This window comes from Saccostrea cucullata, unplaced genomic scaffold (assembly GCF_032062105.1).
Source record: "Saccostrea cucullata isolate Sc308-1 unplaced genomic scaffold, CSIRO_AGI_Scuc_v1 ctg8434, whole genome shotgun sequence".
In the NCBI taxonomy this organism is placed as follows: domain Eukaryota; kingdom Metazoa; phylum Mollusca; class Bivalvia; order Ostreida; family Ostreidae; genus Saccostrea; species Saccostrea cuccullata.
In genome coordinates this window covers 37,432-50,680 of record NW_026937790.1, presented here as the reverse complement: position 1 = coordinate 50,680, position 13,249 = coordinate 37,432, and the positions used below count along the sequence as shown (strand labels likewise).

Sequence of the window (13,249 nt, the reverse complement as noted above, 5' to 3'; positions counted from 1 at the left end):
ATTTAATACATTTTACATACATTTTAACGTTTTTATAAAAGTATTTAAAAACATTTTAAAGAATCTGTAAAATGAATAATTTTAAATCTTTCATTTTGTAATTCGTCGAGGACTTCATCGAACCGAGTTCTTTCAGGGCGGACATCCGAGTGAAGGACCGGAGGCACGTCATCTTTGCCACCGACCAGCAACTGGAGGTCCTCGCCTCAACGAAACAGTGATTCTTGGATGGCACGCTAGTGAGAAAGCCCTTTATGCAGCTGTTCTCCATCCATGCCTACCGGTACATCCAGAGGGGGATGCCCTGAAGCAGGTGCCACTTGCTTTTGCTCTGATGTCAGGAAAACATGGGAAGGACTTCGGAAAGGTATTTTTCACAATTCGTCCCATTGTTTTTTTTTTGTACAATTTAACAATCAAATAAATATCCTTTATTATTTAAAAATTCTTAAGATAAGATTCTTATACTTTTTAATGACGTTTAAGACACACTTTTAATGTCATTTATTTATTTCAGGTATTCCAGTGCTTTGTGAATATCCTTCCAACCCCCCACCCCCCCCCCCCATTCCCTTGCAATGACATTGTTTACGGCTGACTTTTAGCGTGGCAGGAGGTCTTCTCCCAGGCCAGGATCCATGGGTGTGTGTTCCACTGGTCCAAGGCAGTCTATACCAAGGTTCAGGAGAATGGGCCACAGGTAAGGTGTGAAAAAAATATTGATACAACTAAAAAGTGTTTAAAAATATTAAAAAAAATAAAGATAGGTTATTTAAAAAGAATGTATAAAATTTCAATTTCAAATCATTGAATTTGCATTTATTTTATACAGGTCGCATACAGAGAGAGAGATGACGTCAACAAGTGTGTGCAGAAGTTGATGGCTCTCTCTCTCTCTCATCCCTGAGGAACACATCTTTCTAGCCTTCCAGAGGATCAGCAACTCCTGGGGGGAGGACCCTTGAGGGATGTTGTCGACTATGTCCATCGGATATGGATAATCAACCGCACCTGGCCTGTGTCATCCTGGTGCACCTTTGTCCAGTCAATCCGGACAAACAATAAGGTAATATTTTAATGAAGTTTAGATATATCATAAATTTTCAAATATTCCAGTTATATTAAAGACGTTTGCGGGATTTTTTTGTGCGCATCTTTCTGCGCAATCCAAGCTCTTCAATCGAAGGAGTCTGGTAAAATGGGAAGGAATGTTGGTAAAATCAGGTGGCAAATGCTGGCCGGGCCAAAGGACAATTATAATTTATGAAAGGCATATCATTTTCTTTGTTTTTATAAAAAAAGAATAAGATAATAAAATTTTAATTTATCTGAAAATTTCAGTTCAATTATATAGGTATTTTGTAAGAAATTTGAAAAAAAATAAAATGTGCCCGGTTGTAAAAAGGTGCCTCATTTTACCAGGACACACAAAGATGGCGCCGTAGAGATCTGACATCGTCTGTCAAGCGGTCGAAACATGTTGAAAATGACTGATCGCGATCGAGTTGGGGGGAGATTTGTGAAAAAGGGTACAATGAATAGAAGATTAAACATGATGAAGATACGTGAGGCTACTGTGTAAGTATACATTGATATAATAATTACACATTTTTTGTCCTTTCATATCGATTACTTTATCAGCGTTTTTATCAGCAACAGTGATGCATTTGATCTTTTGTCTTACAAAATGAGGCTATTGAGTAGCTATTGACATTTGACAGTATGTGAATTAGATTACTAATCACAGTAATTCGCAGACCTGGTTCAAAATTTGCATCTGGGTCGAACTTGCAGACTAAATATAAAGCTTATGTTTTTGATATTCAGCAGTAAACAAAACACAACTTGGGTATTTATACAAATATTGATTTATAAATTTATAAATTTTATTACTAAGACTAGGTTGTTGTTTACTTTCAGGACTCAAAATGTTGCACAAACAGAAGGGCACACATGTGAATCGAATGATGAATCATGGAGAAAAGGGAGGCGAATCGTTGAGTTGGATCATATGGCGAAACAAATGAACTGTTGGGATTGTGGGCACACACTGACTTTAAATAACATCGTAAATGAAAGGCGTCAAGGGTTTGCTTCAAACCTGACTATTACCTGTGAGTGCGGTGTTCTGAATGAAGTAACAACTGGCAAGTCACACAGAGTTAATAAACGCGGACCTGCTGTGTTTGACATAAACACAAAGGCAGCTTTAGGTATTGATAGTTTATATACCATTATAGTCAATATTTAAATATAAAAATAACAATAAAAATTTTATGTGATAAAATTGAATACGTTGATTGACAGACATTTAGCAACAATTGATCATTATAGTAGAGGGTGGGGCACTGTCATGATTAGCAACTGAAAATATGGGCAAACTTTATCTTGCTAAGAAGAATTTACTCGTTTATTTATTATTCTGTTTTACCTTTTTCTTGTATGTACCTTATTGCAGCTGAAGTAAGTAAAACCGTAAGCTTGTAGTAGTTCTACCACTATTTATAGTAGTGCTAACCATACATCTATCTGTTGTAAAATTACCGGTATACTGGGTAATAGCTACTTAGACAAGAATGTCACGCTTTATACCCTCCTTTTGTGGTGCTTGGTACTAACAATTTTGTAACCCTTTGCACTCCTTCTGTGCTACATGTAAAACCTATATTTCATTGATATATTTCTAACAGCTTGCCTACTAGATTAGAATAATGACTCTTTTATCACTTTTAAAAATGTAGCTTTGATAGAAACAATTATTTAAAAGCTATATTGAATTTAATTGTTTGATTTGAAAATATGTAATTGCTTTCCTATCATAAGAAAACTTTAATATTCCTTTATATCATTATCAGCCATAATTTCTACCAGTAATTTGTTGTTTTTGATTTTTTAACATTCTTCATATGTTTTGTTATTAGACTGACATACGATTAGATATATATAAAGTGACCTTAAATTATTATACAGGTATGCTTCATAGTGGATCCGGGCACACACAGGTCACCAACTTTATGTCTTCCATAGAGATAGAGGGTATGCACCATAGAACTATGAAAGCCCGTGAGTGTGAAGTGGAGCCACATATCCAATCTGTTGCCCAGCAGTCATGCAGTGAGGCCTTATTGGAGGAAATACAGGGCAATGTATCAGCAAGAAGGTACATGCTATATGGTTTTTATATACCCAAAAGATCATGTTATGCCAAAGTGTCCATCATCTCCATCCTCTATAACACACTGAAATGACAGGTTTCCATACTGTTTCAAGTTCTGTAGGTCAAAGATCAACTTCACACTGATAGGTCCAAATTGGGGCTGGTTTATATATAACCCTTAGGCCAGATTTGATTACATGCTAAAGTGAGCTAGGATAAGCACAATTTATAAAAAAAAAGGAAGTGCTGTTATGAATAATTGATGACTCACTCTTATACTTTTGCTATAAAATATATACCGGTATACATTATTTCTTACGAGTCTTAAAATGAGTTTTCTTGTTTCCAGTGTAAATGAATCCAATGACGGTCAGCAGGCTCGCAGCTCTGGGGAGTTTAAGTACGACATGGGATGGCAGAAGCGTGGGTCAGGAAGGGCCTATAACAGTAAATCTGGAGTGGGAACATTAATCGGCAACAAGTCCGGGAAAATATGTGGCTTTGGTGTTCGATCAAAGGATTGTCGCAAATGTTCCTTTCATACAAATATGGGGAAAACTCCTCCAGAACATAAGTGCTGTAAAAATTGGGAGGGCTCGTCAAAAGCAATGGAGAGTAACGTTGCAGTTGAATTAGTGAACAAAATTGAAAAAGAAAATGTTGAAGTATCAGTGTTAGTTATGGATGACGACTGCACAACAATGGCACGAATCAATGAAGAAATTCCTCATCCGGTGATCAAATGGAGTGACATTAGTCACACTAAAAAGCATCTTGGTAACAGTTTATACCAACTACAAAAGAAACACAAGAATTTCAACAACAATTGTGTCAAGTATTTTCAAAAATGCTTCTCTTACGCTATTGTACAAAATAAAAATGATACAGAAGCATTAAAGAAAAACCTAAAGCAAATAGTGCCACATGCTTTTGGAGAGCATGACCAGTGTGACTCAAAATGGTGTACTTATAAAACTAATCCTGAAGAGTTCCGCCACAAGTCCCTTCCATCTGGAAAAGATCTACAGGGTGATGAATTAAAAAATGACCTGAACATTATATTTGAAACATTTATCAATAATGCTCACAAGATTTCCCCTGCTGCATCTACTAGAGATGTTGAATCATTCAATAATTCAATTGCTGCAAAAGCCCCCAAAAGACTGCACTATTCTTCATCATCTAGTTTGCAAAATAGAGTTAGTTGTGCAGTAGCAGAGAAAAACATGGGCTCAACATACGTCAACAAAGTTAACGAACTGGTGGGTGTTTCGCCTGGACGAGTTTTTCAAAAACTTGCAGAAAAAAAAGACAAAACGCGCAAACGCAGACTCGCGTATGAAAATACAAGAGAATTCAAAAAAAGAAAACTTGAAAGAAAATTAAAAAACAGTACCATGAATTCCGCTTCTCAAATTCGGGAAGGAGTAACTTATCAGTCATCTGTTGATTTGACACAATCTGACGGCGAGTTTGTCAAAGAAATACCTGCTCCAAGCATTGTACCAACTGTCACTCCATGTATATTACCAAAGAAATATACCTTTGTGTATTGTGACATCGAAACAACATCTCTTAATAAAATGTGTGATATCATTCAGATTGCGGCTGTTTCAGAAAATGGCAAGTTTTCGAAATACATCTTACCTAGTCAACGAATTTCAACAGCAGCTTCTCAAGTCACTGGACTGACTGTTCATGGAAATGTTTTGCATTTGAATGGTACTCCTGTAACATCCGTTTCATTGCAACTTGCATTGGCATCATTTCTGGCATGGTTAGATGATCAAAAGCCTTGTATTTTTGTAGGACATAATTTCTTGAGGTTTGATTTACCTAGGGTCTTACGAAATTTTGAAATTTGTCATTTTCTTCATGCTTTAGAACCAGTTGTATTAGGTGTAGTAGACACACTACTTCTGTTTAGAGAAGTTTATCCTGGTCTGGAAAAATATTCACAAGAGTTTCTTGTTACATATTTTTTAAATGAAAACTATGCAGCTCACAATGCTGAGGATGATGTTCTTGTTCTTCAAAAACTTGTTCAACATGTAAAACCGTGCACTGAAGTTCTTGTACGCCACAGTTCAAGTATGCATACCTTGGTTGAGAAGTACCTTTTTGACAAAATTGTAGATAAAAACTTAAACACCTTGTTAGTTTTATGCAATGATAAGATACTTTCAAAGCAAATGTGTAAAAAGATTGCTGAAAGTGGATTAAACTTAGGTCATCTAAAACTTGCTCACACCAGAGGTGGTTTAAAAACACTCTTGTCTGAAAAATTCGATGGGAAACCTCGAGTAACATCAAAAAAATGTTTACTTGAAAAAGTAAATAAGTATTTTGAAGACAAACAGTAAGGCAAAACAAATTTTAGCTGAATGTAACAATAGACATTAGACGTTTAATTGGCTGTATTTGTACATGTATAGTTTTTTTGCATCTTAGTTTTACAAGCTCTGTATAGCTGTAAACATTTGAATGTATATATGGCCATACCAATTAGAAAAGTAAATAATATTTCTGTAGTTTTTTAATTTCAGCATTTAAGGGACATTATCCCTCTGCTAAGAAGGATAACTTCTTTTTTAAATTTTTCACAAATTCATCATAGATCTAATGTAAATTTGTAAATAAGAAAAACAAAACCCTGTATGTAACCTGCATTATACCACGTTGTATAAGGTTTTGTATTTGGTTTTAAAGTCATTGTTGTGTTCATGAAAATCAATATTAGAAATTTAAAATTTCCATAGTGAAATTTAGAGGAGAGGGTCAGGACCCCTTAAAGAGGAATTTCAGATGTAATATGTTGCATTGGGGTTTTTTTGTAATTGAAATCAAAATCTAAGAAAAAATGTATGTTTTTCTTATGTTGATGCATATTTTACAACCTCTGACATTGAAAAACGTCTAACATCGTGCTAGCAAATGTTGTTTTATTTACTAAATGAATATGATGACCCCCATTTTTCTTTATATCATTATTATCAGTATACTTAAATGTACAATATGTATGAATTTAAAAAAAAATAAATTCGTCAAACTTTTTTTATTGACTTTTTAATGCGTAAATTGTATAAATTATGCGAAAACAATGTACATTTGGTTAGATAAATGATAATTTGAAAAATGATATTCTGTTTGTGTTTTTTCTTATATTCAATCAATATCTGAATTCAACATCTTGTTTGTAGTGTATACTGACTTGTATGATAAAATGAAAAAGTTAGAACTCTGATAAATATATAAAAAGTAGTATATTTTTAAGATAGTGTGTAATTGAAAAATGGTCAGAATTTCACTCAATAATTGATTAACGGTCAGTTTTAAAAATTCTTCACAACAAAAAAACTAATCTGATAACCATACCTTTTCTTTTTATATTTGCATAAAGCATACTCTAAGGAAGGAAATATGTAAAAAAGAAAAATAATAAATTCGGAAAAAAAATTATAGAAATCGTCTTTAAACCTTTTTTACTAGTTAATATTGTAAAATTTACTTAACTTCGATACAATGTACTGAAAATATATAAATATATACTGTGGTTATAATAATTTGAAACTCACTTTTTCAGGTTGAAGGCTGGCACACGTGGATGAATCTGCAGAGGGCCCAAGGCTCAAACAACCTTCCATTGTACGTCCCCCTAGACCTGAAGGAGGAAGCCAACCTCATCCCACTGCAGAGACGTCTGGTCAGTAAGGGGAAACTGCAGAGGCTGCAGAGGAAGTCCACCAGAAAGGTAACATGAATTTCAATTAAAAATTGATATTTATTATAAGAATGAACAATTAAAGTACTCAAATAGAGTGTAAAATTTATTTTTATGCAACTTTCATTTTTATTATTTTATTAGTTGATGAAGAATCTTACCTAATTGTCTGTATAACTTTTGAATTATTTTATTACTTGATGAAGGATCTTACCTGTCTTATTTTTCATATTAGGTTCAGGCCAGGATTTTCCAGCTGTGGAGCACCTATGCCATGGGGGACATCTCCACATCTTGGAAGAAGCTTGGACGCCTGTACAGCCCGTTTTGAACTCTGTGTTTTGTGACCATAACTTATGTGAATGAATTATAGTGCTTGTTAATTTTGCTTGTGTTGGAGAAGCTTTGTATCCCTATTTAAACTCTGTGACTGTGTTTTGTGAACATGACAGTAAGTGACTAGTAGTGGGAGGGTATATAGTAATCGGGATTTCCGTCCTTCCGGCTATCCGTCTGTTACGCTTTTTCTCTTATCCGCAACTCCTCTTATACTACTGAGTGAAATTTAATGAAACTTTCACAGAATCTTTATTACATATTGCCATTGCAGTCTTCACGAAAACTTTTTGAGGCCACTAGCCAGTAGGGCTAGTAAAGCCAAGAATTTTACTAGCCCAAAGAAAATTTTACTAGACATACATAAACCAATGAATTTTCTACACTGTTTAAATTCATTTCACACACTTTTTTCTTTCAAGTAATTTTTTTCATTTCACACACTTTCATTTCATTCAATAATTCATTCATTATACTATAGATCATATTCTAATTCCATTTCCATCTCCCTGTATTTGGTTATCAAAGAAGTGTTTTCATAAATTGATTGCTCATTATCAGATTCATCCGATTCTTCAATATCTCCATCTGAGTCTTCATCTTCATCCCTGAATGGGACATTGTCAAGTCCAGTTTCATCATTGATCTCATCTGTTGATTCAATGCTGTTGACTGGAACCTCATCCACATTTTCAGTTGTAGCCACAGTAAATATTTCATCCACAATGACCACTGATTCAGATCTTTCCCTCACTTTGGTATCCTTCTTCTGTCTAGTATAATTAAAGCGTCTAGAACCCGGTGTGCTCTGAAAACATTGTAATATAACAATTCAATAACTTGGATTGGAATAATTATTTTATATTAAATTTAAATACACTTTTAAAAGCAGTAGACCATTTATGTAATAAAGTTCTTTTTTTAAGTTTGAATGTCCAGTATTTCCTTTAAAAATTGGAATTATACAGGTACATACCATCCAATGAAAGATGGCATCATCTGGATCAAAATCACTGATTGGGGGTGATTGAACTGCTATGAGTAGCAAGTCATCTAGGGTAGAATTGGCCAGTCTACCTCTCCTCTTCCCCCTCACCAATTTCATAGTGGAGAAAAGGCATTCATTCCTCACTGATGTAGCAGGCAGTGAGAGCACCAGGTCAATCAACCCTAATATGTTGTTCAAATCAGCGCATCCATGGTTAACTGTTGCCCATGACAATTGGTGCTGAGTAAGTTCAGTGCTGTACCTGTAAAATAAATCAATACAATAATGAATGTAATCAAAGTACTCAGAAGTACAGAGAGCCCGGCTCATTTACAGAGTAGAATGGAATTCTTACATGAATCACGTTTATATTCTGATGAAAAAATTATTTTAAAACTATCAATATAGTAGTAAATGATAAGACACTGACAGTGAGTTTTTCAATCCTAATACCACGGTCCGATTTTGTCAGAATTAATCTGGTACCGCAGCTGAATTTAAACAAACAGGCCAGTCTGGTTCCCTCTCCTGCTTTACCTCGTATGTGTAGAGAACTACGGTAACATTGATTATCAAAAATCCTTACGCTAATGAACTATGTTCTTTGACTTATGAAGTTTTCAAATTCATTACTACAAATGTTTATTTTATATAGATAAAACTTTGTTTTATTTTTTTTGCTTTATTTAGCGTTTGTATTATCTCAAAAGCGGTTGAGAGTAAGAGCTATATTTTTGCACGTAACTTTAAAATGGCAACTATTGGGTTAACATCCTGCCTTGAACAGGATCACATAAGCCGGCAATTGCTCTTTGAGCAATAACCCGGCTAAAAATTAAAAATACAACTAAGTTTGTTTTAATGATCTGCTTTATCGAAAATAGTATATTAACCAAGGTTCTGTCCAAAAAAAACTATTAATAATTACTTCCGTTGGATTACATGTAATTCTATAAAAACATTTTAAAACACTGCATGTTAAAAATTCATATTGACGTCGTTTGACGTTATACAACGTTGATTAGCAATTCCTGACGTTGCATCTGATGAAACCGCGACATTCATCAATTTATTTCAATTACTTTGCATTCGAGATGGCATTTTAACTCAAACAGACTGTCTCAAAATACGCATAATTATATGACAATGCACAAATACATGTACGAAGTAATACTTGCTGAGCGAGTCTATCGTCATCCTCACTCGGTGCGCATGCGTGAGGTGACGGGTGTCGGTGTACTGAGCTCATGAATTTTTTAGGTTTTTGTTGACAAGTCCAACAACTAGTAAAAGATACATCTCTCTGAAACAGATTCCTGACTCAAACAACCTACCAAGCAATCCAGATAAGAATATCTACTCAGTAAATTCTAAGAATACTTTTTTTGAACATAAACTTAAAACAGTTCACCGGTAAATTCCGGTTTTGCAAAATATAAACCACGACACTCGTACTGACCTTGTCAACGATTCTCTTGGTTGTTTGTAGCTACTTATAGTGATAAAATTGTTACCCAGCCCTCTGTTAACATAACATCAGTTATGTCTCATTATTTCATCTCAAAATCCTCCATGTATGGCGCTTAATCACTCATGAAGCGCAGCAAGAACGACCATTTGCTATACATAAGCATTCTACTACTGCTTAGATCAGCTGACTGTGAGCTTAACCCTGGCCCTCGCTCACCCAAGTACCCATGCCAGATTTGTCACAAGGCCTGCAGATGGGGTCAGCGTGCTATTGCATGTGATAACTGTGACCAATGGTACCACGTAGGATGCCTAGGTATGCCAAGTCAGATGTACCAATACAACGCTCCTTCTGACGTCAGCTGAATATGCTGTTCATGTGGCCTGAAAAAATTACTAAGAAGGCCAATTTCACCCTGGCCTTCCTTGGCAGAAACATCAGCCGGTGTCCACCTAACATCAAGGCACAGTGTTATTCCACACTGGTACGACCCAGGATCGAGTATGCCTCCAGTGTGTGGAGCCCAGCTAGGGTAGATAATATCAAGAAGATTGAGGCAGTCCAACGAAGGGTTTCGCCATTGGAGAATACCAGCGCACAAGCAGTGTAACATCCATGCTACAGCAACTCCAATGGCAGTCACTTCAGATCCGTCGGGAAAGGGCCAAAGTTATCATGGTGTATAGGATATGTTATCATCTTGTGGACATCCTGGCTGAGAGCTACTTACACCCAGAATCGTCGAGGACCCGAGGCTACACCCTGCGATTCCTGGTACCACACACAAGGACAAAAGTGTAAAAAACCTCCTCCTTCCCTCAAGCCATCCGCCTGTGGAATTCCTTAGCAGGGGGAATGGTGGAGGCTTAGACCCTGGACAGCTTCAAGACCAGCCACTAGATGTCACTTCTCTGCGCTTTTACTCTTTTAAACTTTTAATTTTGTGAGCACTGTATATAGACACTCACACCTTCACGCAAAGAGTGATAATACTTAAATGGTTTTGCACTTGATAGGAAGAAGAACCCGAATTACCAGGTTGATTAAGCACAAGTGGTATTTGTCAAGTCGTACATAAAACTTCGGTTTATTGAAGCAACACGAATAAGCAGAAGTGAGCATTGTCAAGTCGCGTACACAAAAATTCAGGGTTAGAAGGTACAATTAGTAAAACGCTATACAATGAAGCGCATCGAAGTGGTAAAATTTTCCGTTTGGACGAAACGTTCTGAGTCATGTTTTGAACGTCAATTACAACATAATGACACGCCCATATTTTTAGAAACGAAAATGAAATATTCGTCGTAATGTTTTAGAACACCCCAATCTTCGCGACAAGCAATATTAGTTACACTGAAATGGAGCTTTGAAAAAATAAGAAGAGAGAATTAGAGACTCCCCGCTTCTGTAAAACACAAAATGCAACAAATATGTACATATTTTTGAACTTATCATGTCTATTGAAGTTACCACAACACATGGTTTGGTCGAACACGTGTTTACTCGGTATTTATTTAGGGTGTCAATTTCATTGGCTATTATATTTATGGAAAACCTGTTCTACAGGTATTCGAATAAACAAATTGACCGTTTTTTCCATTTCTAAAGAAATGGGCGTGTCATAAACGTTCTAAAGATAGCTCAAAACGTTCCATTCGAACGGAAAATTTTACCACTTCAATGCGCTTCATTGTATTTTATGAAGTATTCCGTCGATTAATTTGAAAATGAAAAGGCTTTGTTCTTTTATAATGCCACACAAGTACGTAAAGGCTGAGAGTGTTTAATGCAAATGTAATGTAAATGTAAACCTTGCCCACAAGCTGTAACGGACACACTAACACATACGCACATTCGATATGCTATATCCCCTTCGCAATTAATTGTGCGAGGGGATAGTAAGATGTTAGATTTGCTCGCTTACTCGCTAAACTAACATCTTACAACATTCCATAGATCTCTAGGGTCACGTCAGAGGTCAAATTCTATCAAACAATAAAGTCTTCGCGTACAAAATCATATATTTGTTGAAGACAATTAGTCAAGAGTTGTTCCGAATATGACCTCTAACGTGACCCTCTATTGGATGTTGTTACCTGTTAGCGTAGTAAATATGCGAGAGGATCTAACATCAAAGAGCTTAATTCACGAAGTGCATATATCGGCCTATTTTTTCAGGAAAATTGAACTGAATTTAAGAGGGAAAATTATAATAAAAATATTACCCCTAGGTATCGAACTTAAAAAGTGTATGTCGATTTTTATATATTATGACGTCATATTTGTACAGGAAACGTCGAAACACGTGCACTTTGCTCTTTTCTGATCAAAATGCATCGTTTTTCCGTCTTCTTTTTAATTTTTTGCTGTGGCCACACCCTTTGAACAAAATAAAATTTATGCCATTAAATAAAGAATAAAAAGAGGAATTCTTAAAGCATATTTTTATTTTGTTCAAGAGGTGTGGCCACATCGAAAATATTACTTTTTCTTAAGCGTCAAGCCTCGCAGTGCCGACCACCATAAGGGAACTATGTGGTTTATCCACAAGAAGCTGATTTATATTGCTTATGAATTTTTTTTTTAAGTTTATAAATCCGAATACCATTCCTAATAATATATTTTATAGGATATTATTTCAAATAAACACGAAAATCTGTCATTAAATTTGACAGTATGCAGTACTGTCATTTGAAACGTGTTACAGGTCTACAACTTATACCGACTTTCAGTTTGGTACTGTATTTGAATATTCGGTCCTGACCTAATTAACTGCAATAATTATGAAATGTTTATAAATAAAAGCTTTATAAATTATGAGGTATCATTATGTGTGTGAGTAGGGTGTGTTTGTTTGTGTGTTTTGATATCGATCTCGTTGTCGCCATGGTCACTATGTAATCAAAGGGGAACAACTCGAAAAAAACATGATGATCGAACATTTTATTGAATTCGGTAAAAGTTTTTGATAATTCAATCCTGAGTGATCAAATGACCTAGAAGATTCATATTACAACGGATGCAACTACCAGAAGGTGTGTATCAATTTGAATTGAGATTGTTTATCCACATTATAAACATATCCGATATCGTACATCGATGTCAAATGACGTCTGCATCAACAAACATCACATTCATGAAAAATTTCCAGTCCTTCGGATTCATAAAAATTCCAATTTAATGAATGTACCTTTAACTTCAAACAGTTGCTCGACGTTTTAACAATCCCTTAAATAGTCCCTTTTTTATAAAATTGCCATTGGTGTTTAAAAAGAAACAAATGATTATTTATAAAAAAAATCTTGATACTAGGCAGTAGGCACTAAAAATCTTGTCACACGCATTCAACATAGGAAATTCGAAATAACAAATCAATATTAAACTGAATATCGATGTTACAAGTGCTATCGCACGTTTTGTTATAGTAAATTGAAGCAAAGGTAAGCATAAATGAAAAACTTACTATATAGTTAGACAATCCGACAGCAGTAACATGAATTTTACATGGCGTGGATGGCTTAGTCCAGTAACTGCTTAGTTTGCTCGAATAAAACAAAAACACAAAGGGAGCCTACT

The 13,249-nt window shown here is 35.2% G+C and overlaps 2 protein-coding genes across 3 annotated transcripts; one reads left to right on the top strand and one right to left on the bottom strand.

Moving 5' to 3' along the window:
- The first annotated feature begins 1,178 nt into the window (after positions 1 to 1,178).
- LOC134248844 (uncharacterized) lies at positions 1,179 to 6,296 on the top strand. 2 transcript variants are annotated; one of them, XM_062731218.1, is made up of 4 exons: positions 1,179 to 1,578; positions 1,921 to 2,213; positions 2,971 to 3,160; positions 3,507 to 6,296. In XM_062731218.1, the coding sequence occupies exons 1-4, from the start codon at positions 1,478 to 1,480 to the stop codon at positions 5,518 to 5,520; spliced, it is 2,598 nt and encodes an 865-aa protein (XP_062587202.1). In that variant the 5' UTR covers positions 1,179 to 1,477; the 3' UTR covers positions 5,521 to 6,296. The 2 variants fall into 2 exon arrangements, with proteins under 2 accessions (XP_062587202.1, XP_062587201.1); XM_062731217.1 differs by having other exon boundaries at positions 1,179 to 2,213.
- A 1,393-nt stretch (positions 6,297 to 7,689) lies between these two features.
- LOC134248845 (uncharacterized) lies at positions 7,690 to 9,399 on the bottom strand. The gene is made up of 3 exons (XM_062731219.1): positions 9,377 to 9,399; positions 8,191 to 8,464; positions 7,690 to 8,022 (listed from the first exon to the last, which is right to left on the bottom strand). The coding sequence occupies exons 1-3, from the start codon at positions 9,397 to 9,399 to the stop codon at positions 7,690 to 7,692; spliced, it is 630 nt and encodes a 209-aa protein (XP_062587203.1).
- Positions 9,400 to 13,249: the final 3,850 nt, after the last annotated feature.

Coding starts and splice junctions, on each gene's coding strand:
- LOC134248845 (XM_062731219.1), bottom strand. CDS start 9,399: ATGACGATAGACTCGCTCAGCAA. Junction 8,465..9,376: donor ACGATAGACTCGCTCAGCAA/GTATTACTTCGT, acceptor TTTATTTTACAG/GTACAGCACTGAACTTACTC. Junction 8,023..8,190: donor ATGCCATCTTTCATTGGATG/GTATGTACCTGT, acceptor CAATGTTTTCAG/AGCACACCGGGTTCTAGACG.
- LOC134248844 (XM_062731217.1), top strand. CDS start 1,811: ATGTTTTTGATATTCAGCAGTAAACAAAACACAACTTGGGTATTTATA. Junction 2,214..2,970: donor AAACACAAAGGCAGCTTTAG/GTATTGATAGTT, acceptor ATTATTATACAG/GTATGCTTCATAGTGGATCC. Junction 3,161..3,506: donor GGCAATGTATCAGCAAGAAG/GTACATGCTATA, acceptor TCTTGTTTCCAG/TGTAAATGAATCCAATGACG.